This window comes from Orbicella franksi, chromosome 2 (genome assembly GCF_964199315.1).
Source record: "Orbicella franksi chromosome 2, jaOrbFran1.1, whole genome shotgun sequence".
In the NCBI taxonomy this organism is placed as follows: Eukaryota; Metazoa; Cnidaria; class Anthozoa; order Scleractinia; family Merulinidae; genus Orbicella; species Orbicella franksi.
This window is the reverse complement of record NC_138146.1, coordinates 17,284,364-17,295,728: the sequence shown is the minus strand read 5'-3', so window position 1 is coordinate 17,295,728 and position 11,365 is coordinate 17,284,364. Positions and strand designations below refer to the sequence as shown.

Genomic DNA, 11,365 nt, shown 5'->3' with positions numbered 1-11,365 from the left:
CAAAGCTAGCAATTAAGTGCAAACAAAGAAACCCTTATTATTTTGTGAAAACTGACAGTTGTAATTGATCAACCTCATGGTCTCGACGGTTGCCACTGTACCCACGCCCAGTTTTTCCTCGACTCGCCTCGTTCGCTCCGCGATCCCTCACCTAATTAATTAGAACCTGGTAACAGGCTAGGATTTCGAGCATATCTGAGGATTTCTGGTTATTGGAAAGACCAATGTGTGGTTGAGGGAACAAGCAAAACACGATGTTAGAATAATGATTGCGTCAACGCTTATATGGTGCGACACAAGAGTATGACTATGAAGAGTAATCGTTTTTCATCCTCTCTTGTTTGAAATCAAGACCTAAGAAATTCGATGGAAAACAAATTAAAAGCCAAATAATAAATCATCACCTTTTTTTTTACATCCCAACTCAAATACGTTTTTCGATTGGAGGAGAACGTGTCACGTGTCATGGGTCACTCCCCAGAGAAACAACAGCTTGAACTCTTGGCTCGCACGTGATCAGGTCATTACATCTTGAAACTGCGCCCGTCGGGAAACAGTGAGTTTTGTTTCTCTCGACCCTTACTGTCACCCAAGGAGGGTCTCGGGAAAACAAAACCCACTGTTTCCTGCTTATTATCTGAAATTCGAGTGCTTTTCGCTCTTGGAAATAAAAGAGAAAAATAACGGAACACCGTTCTGATCGCCAAGAAAAATATGCAAAGTGTCTAATACGTTAAGTGTGAGGAAACTGTTTTAATATGATGCTAGCCTTTTTAAATCTGTTTTAAATTTTTTATTTCTGAAACCAATATCTTATATATGACAAACTTATTAAATCGAAATAAGATACCAGCTATTCTCACTGTTACGTTTACCTGATTCAGTTAAAGATGTGTTAATAGATTTTTGGACTCTAATTAGATTGCTATGTGTAGCATCCATGCATTGCTTGCGCTAAAATCACTTTTATCGTTTGAAACCTATTTGTATACTTCAAATTTTGTATACAGCCGCACCCCTATCAAACCCCCTGGTTAAACGTTAAAATTTATGTCCTTATGTCTATTATGTCCCTTACCCGGCATCAAATTTATATCCCTACTTCTTTGTCCAAACTGAAAAAAAACTTATGTAAATGGAGTATCGTTGGCGAGCTAATGGCTTCAGCTAAGCTTGAATTAACGTGTTACGTGACGCCCGCTCTGTCGCCTGCATAGCACCCTTCCATTTTTGTCTCGCTATCTCGTTGATTTGAAGAGCAGCGAACATAAATCACGTTAGGATACAAATTACGAAATGTTTCATACGCCTTTCCACTTTCTCTGGTGTGTGCAGATGACTGGTAAATTGAAGTGTTCCTACATTTTCTCCTACGTTGAAGTCGTACCCACAGAACAAGAAATGCTACTACCTTGAACTCATCCTTTTATAGAAAATTCTTTTCAAAAAAAAACTTTCATCCAAGGGATCTGAACGTCGAAAATATTTCACCATTATTAAACAACAATATCGTCAATTCGACCTTTCTTGTCTCCCTAGAAAAGGACTTGTAAGAAAACAGAGATACGATACTAAAACGCAACTGTAATTATGCTTACATAAAATAATTTCACTCATATCGATAGCTCGAGCTCTATCTTTGCCAGTGCTTAACATGACGAAGTATGCAAATATGTAAATATGCATATTGATTAATCTTCTCCAGTTTGAAAGAAAAGCAATTATTCGGGACTATTTCTCTTTGTCTAGGCATCAATGATCTGTTAGCATTTTTAAACTCTCGAAAGTAATTGTAAAATTGTATAGTCTGTTGCTATGTGCTATCAGTTTGGCTATCTTTCTTTATCTGTGCGCAATACAATATTGCAGAATACAATTATTCCCTCAGACGTGGCGAGATTCGAAAACGGACGAAAAAGCACGTGCACTATTTAAACCCTTCTTTCCTGATCTGATAGGCTCTTTTGCCAAAGTTTGGTTGCCTTCGGTCATATCAGCAAAGTTAGATTCCTGTTCGTCAGATCCATGGTTTCTTCCCAAGCTACCTCGTAGTATTTCGTTACTGTTAAAGGCCGCAAAATGTCTGAATATTTCAGTTTGGGAAACAATCCTATACAGCGACTAGAAAAGCGTTATAACTCCTGAAACTCAAGGTTATCAAAATTTCTACTTGTTGTAAAATGAACGAGCAATGCAGGGCCTTTTTTTTCGTAAGGATACTGTTTTTCCGGCCGCAAGGCTGAATATTCTCATTTTTCTGCCGATTTTAAGCTGAAAGTATTCTTGCGAATATTCTAAGTTTATAGCGTATGAAATTTCTGTTTTCGATGTAGTTAGTGTCTGGATAATGTTAATGCCTGTAGGCTTAAAAGCCTTTTATGACACACATAACTTCTTGCAGAAATGTTATCAGATTAGCATCGAACATACATTGAACATACGGCTAGTGCTGTTTTTGTTGCTTTTTCAGGTAGCTTTGCCGTTTAGAGAAAGGAATTATTTTATACGGTTTAGTTAAAAACATATAATTGTGTTGTATTTACAAATTTTCAACACACAAAATGATATTCTTTTCAAAATCCCAGCTTTGACCGGTTGATTCTTAAGATATTCAATTTCAGCCTAGATATCCTTAAAAAATGTATTCTTATAAAAAAAAAAGTATTCTATATCTTGAGTTACGAAACAAGCTCCACGAGCCACCAAACTGCTCTAGCCGACCAGCGGCCAGTTAAATAAATATTAGGCTTAAATTCTACTCAACGGAGAACTAAAAAAATTGAATACCTGTAGTGAAGGTACCGCCCTGGCTTGTATTGACGCTGGGAACGTCTACCCAATGATCGATCTATCGCTTTCTGCTCGCATGAATGGCAAGGTACGTGTCGTTAAATGTGATCGACATACAACTTAAACCATTATGAAACAAAGTAAAATATTCAAAGGCCATAAGGCCAAAAGGAACGTCACAATAAATGAATAAGTTAAGTAATTAAAATTGGTTATAATCGGATAAGTTTGGAGATGAAAGAAACAGTTTCTCCAGGAAAATCGATCGATCGACCATTCTCCTTGTAAAAACTGTGCAGAAAATTAATTTGAACGGAAATACATCTATCCAGTTCTTTTGTTTAAGATCATATAACATACATATCCTGATCTGCACCTGTTACCATATCTAAAAGTTATTTCTTCCTTCAACAGTGATCATTTACGTTATTTGTCTCTAATTATTCTTTTTTTTTGAAAACATCCATTTCTTTTCGCCCAGTTTTTGCAAAGTGGATATAAGGACTGGTAGCGCTAGTTTACTTTTTCTGAGATGTCAGTAAGAGAAAATAAATTCAGTTGTGTGATTATTCCCACCGCCCTATGTAAATAGCTATTCTTAGTTAAAATTTTTTCGCGAAATAAACCGTTAACATGACAACGTAATGACACAGTGAGTATATTGTCGAAATGCCTTTTGCGGTGGCATCCTTTTTAATTATTTCTTTAGTTAAATTGGTCCGTGTTTGTCAACTTCCCTTTACTGGTACGTTCCTGAGTGTTGAACACAATGTCAACGCGATGGAATCACCCAGTTGGAAATGATTTTTGCGTTATTTGAAAGAATTGATTTCTCCTCTTCTGAGTCGACGCCTGAAAAGTCACCCTAAGGTAAGACATTTTAAATTACAAAGAGACTGAAGTGGCATATGTTTGCCATCCTACAAATAAAGCGTTTTACTTGCTCTCAATACACAGTTCTTAGAAGCTCGTAGCGGAATTCATCTCAGCATTGTGTAATAGATTCTAAGTTATATAAAGGCTACCATATCGGCCTGGGTCTTCGTTTAAATAAGTAGTTAAACGCACCTTTGAAAAGAATTAGAGGGCCGTTATTGATTGTGTAAGTATTGTTATAATGGCCTGTAATGTGTCTGAAATGTTTGGTTGTTTACGTGAATTTGGAAAGATAGGAGCTGCTGTTTTCCGTTTACATCGTCAAAATTAATTCCCAGTTAAGGTTTAAACCTTTTTCTTATTTACTCGTTTGCTATTATACTTGAGACAGAGGGTACGCACAGCAGGCTCGTCATAAGAAAAATGATACGTGCGGATACAAACGAGCTAACCGTTGTTTCGCCTTGTCACTTTTCTATTTATTATTTTCTCTAAGAAGAGAGAAACACATCTATCAAGGTTTTCTATAGACGAATACGATTTCTAAGTATAAGTGACGAACTGCGTAGCCTAATCGATCTCGCAAAATTGAGTTATTTTGTTTGCGTATAATTATTCAGTCCTTAAACTTCCTCTATTCAAAGAAATAATTAATTCACAAACACGAAATATTATTGTCGAGTAGGTTATGCTATTTCTTATAAGGTCTCTGAATCCATCACGGTATTTCATTTTCCTAATCTGATTCAGATCATTTAGCTAGGGTATTGCTCTGATTTTCTGGCATTCAACTACAACGTTAGTTGACAGAGTCGAGCGTAGTCAAGCGTAGTCAAGATGCGTGGAGAAAATTCAAGTGATTTGAATTAGTAGTAAATAACCTAGAATGAAAAGTTCTGGAAATTTAGGTCTAAGACCAACCCTGAATGCGCAACGGAACGTTATTTATAATTATTTTGCATTTTACATTTTATCGGCTCGCATGACCAGTTGGTATTAATATATGTAACAGATACTGGACACACATTTTGCCCTTTTCACCTGTTCACAACCGTTCATTTTTGTTTGCGCAGTTTGCGCAGAGAATATACAATGAAAGATTAGTTCCTCGCAGTTTTACTCAGAAGTCAGAGTAAACTCGATTGTTATTGTACCTCTAAAGCAAAATCTGCTCTCAGCTGGGATCACATTATTTGCAAAATGAACCATAACAACAACAGAGCTTGAATCACGGGTGGTTTGACTGGATAACAGAAAGCTGGCATTTTTTTCAGGTAGAAACTTAGACGGTTTAAGCATTTTATTTTTTATGATAACGATTGGTTCTGCTACAAAATTTTAAATTATTCGCTCGAAAGCTAAAGAAAGCGAGCGAGGGTAATAAGCTTGCGGGTTTTGTGTGGGAAAACATAACTTAAAAGGCTAAAATTAGAGATAAGAATCAGAATAAAAGAAATTAAGACTAATTACAAATACGATATCCTAAAAAGTCAAAGATGATGCACGCCGATCAAAATTAACATAAGGCGTTTAATTTATATTTAGAAGTGTCCACAGAATACACCTTCTAAGAACACCCGGTAGTACACTGCTGTAATATTTTACTGTGGCCATGATTATCATTTCAAGTGACCAGCGGGTCCGATATTTATCGGGGAAGTCTAGAGGGTGCAACTTTTCGAGAAACGGACCCCAGAGGATCAGTGCAGAAGAGACTGGGAACTACTTTGTGCACTGATTCACATAATGCCTTTCGCGCGTTATTTTGAACTTGTATGTGTTTTTGGATCTGTGTATTGATGTAGCAAATCAGGAACGTTTGTGTGTAAAACGAGCCAAAAATCAAATCGATGGAATCAAAGGGACCATCAGAGCAAATTTCGAAGTCTAATTCAGGGCTCTAATCAAGTAAAACAAGATCAAAACATGACAGCCTCAGGGAAATATACAGTTTGTGTACCGTGGTTACAGATGGCTGCATCACACATTGGTAATGTACCTAGCTTAAAGGCGAATCGGTTAACTTTTAATTATATAATTTTTACTTCTTGCTTTGATGGTCCGACGTTATTTACAATTGGTGAAAATTGAAAGACGTGCAATATTTACCGTATCTGCTGCATAGCTACTGAAAGGTCATTTCCAGACATTCTTATTTCTCGTCAGTACATGTATATGTAAGTCAATAAGTTATGCATGCCCGGCCCCTCTCGCCTGTCACAATTTTATACTTCTTAGAATTAGGTATACAGTTTTTAGTCATGTTCTATTCACAACTGTGGTCTGTGTGTGAAGGTTAGAATAAAGGTAGTCAGGGAAACAGTATGTGTACTAGTATTGTATTAGTATGAGCTGTATAAAGAAATTTATCCTGGGCCAGAAATTGCTTTCCAGTGCAGCAAAATTGAGTTATTGCCCACGTGTATTTTGTCACGATGGCTCTTTATTATATAGCTAGCTTCTTGAGCAGGCAAGATAAACTAAATTCAGCATTGTGATTGGCTACCCCAGCGGGTAAGATGGTGCTATCTTGCCCACTTGGGTTTACCAACTGTGTTCTGCAAGAAAATAGTGTTATTTTCCATAATTTGCTTATTTGGTCAAGATGGTGTGATACTGGTCTCGTTCTTGTTTGGCATGTTTAAATGAACCTTGACTCCATCTTGGTCCATAAAAATGCAAAAAAATATACTTGGCTAAAATATCCAGCCATCTTAACTCACACATGGTCAATAACCCAAATATGTTTGCCATGTTTTTTCAGCATGTTTATTGAACAGGCAAAATAAAGGACAAGACCAGACAAGGGCATTACCCTTGACAATATTCAGGATATAATGTGGCCTTAATGAGTTGTGCTGCTGGACATTTAATTGGTACATGTAGATGTTGTTTCATGAAGACATGCACTATCCCACAGAGCTGTTATTAAGTTCTAAGTCAACTGTAGCCTTGATCTTCCCATCCCACACAAACCTGTTACCTTTTGAGTGAATTGTATCAACGGTTAAAACAGAAGAAATTACGTTTAGAAACACCTTTTGTCCTGATAAGCGTCTGTGCTTTTTAGCGGAAAAATCCCATCCTAAGTTGCTACGAGGTTAACTACGAGATACTGGGTACCCTATTTGTTACTATTTGCCACTATTTGCCACTATTCGAGACTGTTCACCACTGTTCGCACTATTTGTACTATTCGCTATTGGCTATTCGGGACTGTTCGCTATTCGCGACTATTCGCTATCCGCTATTCGGGTTTTCCAGACACCCGGTCTCTAGTACCTTGCCTACTCCAGATCATTACATTTCTATATACACATCCCATCCATTATTAAAAATGTGTATACCCATTGTAATTAAATGTGAATTAACTTCAAGGTTTGATTGAAAAGCTGTCATGGAAGGTGCAGGAGAAGCCCCACCCCCTCCTCCCCCACCTGCAACTCCACCACCACCTCCTGCAGCAACTCCACAAGCTCCTGCGACAACTCCTCAGCCTGAGAGAGCAGTCACTCCAGAACCAAAGCGTGAACCAGAAACTCCTAAAGCTCCGCCAAAAGATGAGAAGCCAGAAGCTGAAGAGCCACCAGCTGGTGGAAGTATGGAAAAGTATGTGTTAAAAATCTATTTAAGGCCATATCAGTCAGTTTGTTAATTTGGTGAATCATTTGGTGGTTTGTGGGTCATTAGATGGGTCAGTGATCAATTACTCAAGCTCTCTTGGGGCACAACAGTCCTAATGTAGAAGGCACTGCAGTCTAATTGTTAGTGCAGTGGCCTTCAGATCAAGTGATACAGGTTAAACACTACTTTAGGTCATTGTGTTGTTTTCTTGACAAGACACTCTCATGCCTAGTCACTGCATACATTTACTTATCCTAATAAACATGAATTAAGTATTGATCAGCCTGATAGGCTCCTACGATCACATGTTGATTGTACCCTTTTACACCTGCTGTATAACTCCACAATCCCTTGGGAGCTTTTCACACAAAGGAGAGAAGGGGGCGAACAGGGCAGCATAATAGTGAACGTGTACTTGTTAAATATTTCCAAGTCACAGTATCATGCATGCGTTAAATAAATATATTACTTAATATAGTTGAACTGGACTCAACAATTCAAACTTGGTTACTTCGCATTCCACATTATTTCAAACTCAAAACCACTTCCCCTAGATTTGCCTTTCAGTTATTTACTAGCAGCTACAAAAAATGTAGGTTGACAAACCCATGTTATCTCAAACTATTTTTTATTTCCCCTGAAAGCGCAAAATAGTGGGGTTCAACTGCGCACCCTTATATGACAATCCACCTGCTCTTAACATTAGCTCAAACCCACAGACCGCCATTTTGGTGCCCCATCCTCCCTTCGATCCCTCTCCCAGTTTTAAAAATGCTGGGATAGAAGGAGGGAGCTATAGAATCGTAATAGAGGAAGGAGGACTTATTTATACTTTTATCCTTTATTTTGAGAGTGGAGGATCAACAGAACTACATTGTAATAACTTAACAGTACTGTTAATTGGTTGTTTAACAAATCGCAGACCCCTGGAAAAGCCATCTGGCACTGAAGATTTACTAGCAAAAAGTGAAGCCAGGAAAAAACTACCGGATAAAAATCTTGATTTCCAGGTTTGGTTCTTTATTTGTCCTCAAATTTATTTATTCTTGGAGTATAGTCCTCTGATCTTATTTATTACTGTATTTGAAGTAACTGTAATTTATAGGAAACAGAGATACATGTATCATCTTGGAATCATACATTAGGTACTCTTTTAATATGCAACTTTGCAGAAATTTAAAACTAAGGCTCCAATAGTGCTTGGAAATAATAATAATAATGGAAATCCAGTAGAATATCACGTGTATCCACCAGAATATTTAACAATTATTCCATGAAACCGCGTTGGATATGAAGTGATAAATAACCAACGAGCGCGTAGCGCGAGTTGGTTATGATCACTTCATATCCAACAAGGTCGAATGGAATAATTGTTTTAGTATATTCTTAATCGGGTTTTTGCCGCCGATTTTTATTTCCACAATTTTACAGAGCGGAAAATTTTTAAACTTGGCGCACTGTTTTCCATATAAGGTAAAACTCCGACTAATGGCTCATAGTCGGAGTTTTTGAGCCAATCAGAGAGCTAGAAATGCAATAGTCGGAGCTGAGAATATACTAAAACTTGATATTTGTGTGTAATTCTGTGGCTAGCTTGCCCTAATCCTACTGTTATTTTTTCCAAGTGCTGTTCTTTGCTCTTTGCAATGCTCCCTAACTAACCAAATGCCTCAAATAGGTAAGGAATTGTTGAGACAATTTGACTGCAGTCTTTATGGGAAGCATAACAGCATTTATTTGATTTGTCAGGTTAGAGTAAGGATTATAGAGGGCCGTCAGTTGGCTGGAGCTAATATCAGTCCTGTGGTTCGTGTGACTATAGACAATCAAACAAGACAAACAAAGGTTATTAAATCCACCAACAAGCCATTCTATGATGAGGTTTGTAAAAAAAGGAATATTCACATGATATGTAACATGCAGATTCCACGTTACCATACCTCTGTTCTGATCAATAATAGATGACAGTAGACATCAAAATGTGGTTTTAATGTCTTTTTTGTTCTTACCACACTGTTATGACGTCTTCTGTGATCCATTACTGAACAGACATGCACTCAGCAACGTGGAATCCATTTGTTAAAACTAATTACATGTATATAAGAAGATATGGCTGGGCAATATTTCTGAAGTATTAGGATAGGATAGGATATTTTATTTAAAGAAGCAATATGCTTAGCCATACAGCTACATTAGTTTACAGATATTCCACTTCTAAAATTAACATACATGGAAATTGTACTGTAAATCATCGAATTAGCACTCCCCTCAAATAAGCGTCCCCTTGGAATATGTGCCCCTCCTATCGGCCAAAATTTGAAATAAGCGCCTCCCCTCGAATAAGCACCCCTCACCCTCAGGATCAGCTTTTTATGTTGATAAACAGCTTATGCTGTTGTTTATGCACAGATGATCATATGTCAGGCCACGATTTGGGAAAAATTAAATAAGCGCCCCCCATTTTCTCCTAAATTTGAAATAAGCGCCCCGTCGCTAATATAAGGATTTATGGTAACTAACTACCATATATTAATTTATGATATTAAAAGCTATAACATATCATACAATAAAAACTGAAAATTCCATCAATAGACTATAGATTTAGATTTTGACCATACCCCTAAGTGGGTATAGGGCCAATCAATAGACTATGATACAGGAAAAATGTTTAAAATGTTAAACTTTGAACCTTGCTAACAAAATCCTTGGTTCCAGCTAACTTGCGTATATTGTCAAGAGAAAATAATTGGTCCAGTAGTGTTCCAAACCCTTCCACATTGATGACATTTTTGACACAGTCTTTATAATTTCCAAATTATAATAATATTATAACAACTAACAATTTGTGACAAAAATACTAACAAAAATAAAATACATTAAAAGCAACATTAAACTTTCCATGAGTAAATTCCACTCATCATGAATTTGACCAGTACTTCTCAAACTCATTAATAATTCATCAAGTTTAAACAAAAGGAAATCATGACCGTGATGGTCTTATCTTAATTAGCATAGATTTTTACGATTTTGTTTCTCCGTTTTTTCCGTAGTTTTAGTTTCGATTGGGAAGACATATCAAACACTCAAGACAGTGTTTGACCACATTTCCAAACACCTCGAAGTTTGTCAAAAATACTCTGCTGCGTGTTGTATTTTCATCTCTCTTCTTGGTGTTTGGAAATGTGGTCAAACACGGTCTTTCGTGTTTGATATAATTATTACTTATTTACCCATCAATATCATTGCCACACTCAAGTATGGTGAGGGATGATGGAGTGTGTTTGATGATCAATGGAGAGAGTGTGTTGATCAGTACAGTTGTAAGCTTGTCTGTAATATAATTGAGATAACAGGAAATGAGACTTCCTTTGATTTCCTAGAATGCAACAGATCAGAGGACGTGTTTGGAACACTACTAGACCAATTATTTTCCCTTGTTCTATTTACAGACTGATTCTGAGGCCAGTTCACACTCATTATCAATAAGAATTATTACACCAAGTTCTACAGAATCTTGAATTTTGTTATTTATTTGTTTTGTCTTGACAGGTGTTTTTCTTCAACTTTAATGTAACACCACAGAAGCTGTTTGATGCTCAGGCACTATTTGAGGTAATCAAGTAAAGGGCTTGGTCCTGGTGGTGTTAAATTCACCTGCAGTTTACTCTGTTTTAAACCGTCCATGACCTTGAGCTCCTCTTAAATTCTTTTCATAAATCGCTTCCTTAACTGATGCTCTTTATTTTGACTAAAAAAGACATAAACACAAAAACATGAGAACACGAGAAGTTCTTAAAACTTAACATTTTCTTTTCACATGCAACCAAATTGCGCCACATGACCAAGGCTTCTGGAAACAGTACAGTCTTCAAAACACTCTACCTCCAAATCAAGTATGGTGCTCAACCCCAGGCCCCCTCCCACCACCAATTTTTTTGTGTCTCACTCTCTGACATGTGCTGGGGTCATTATTTAGCTAACTACAGAAAAGTTTGAAAAAAATATTGTGAATTATTGAAGATCCATTTGGATGTGAATGTCCTTAAGTGCCATTGATCAGTGTTTGTAAGAAGTG

General features: G+C 37.0%; 1 protein-coding gene across 2 annotated transcripts in view; it reads left to right on the top strand.

The window, feature by feature from the left end:
• The first annotated feature begins 3,453 nt into the window (after positions 1 to 3,453).
• Positions 3,454 to 11,365, top strand: part of LOC145478338 (myoferlin-like) — a 50,149-nt gene continuing 42,237 nt past the window's right edge. Inside the window, exons 1-5 of one of the 2 annotated variants that reach the window (XM_081456325.1) lie at positions 3,454 to 3,660; positions 7,045 to 7,275; positions 8,213 to 8,300; positions 9,040 to 9,171; positions 10,840 to 10,902. In XM_081456325.1, coding sequence (XP_081312451.1) covers positions 7,064 to 7,275; positions 8,213 to 8,300; positions 9,040 to 9,171; positions 10,840 to 10,902 — 495 coding nt within the window. In that variant the 5' untranslated portion in view covers positions 3,454 to 3,660; positions 7,045 to 7,063. Of the gene's footprint in view, positions 3,661 to 4,211; positions 5,657 to 7,044; positions 7,276 to 8,212; positions 8,301 to 9,039; positions 9,172 to 10,839; positions 10,903 to 11,365 lie in introns of those variants that run through there. The other variant, XM_081456326.1, reaches the window with a different exon arrangement.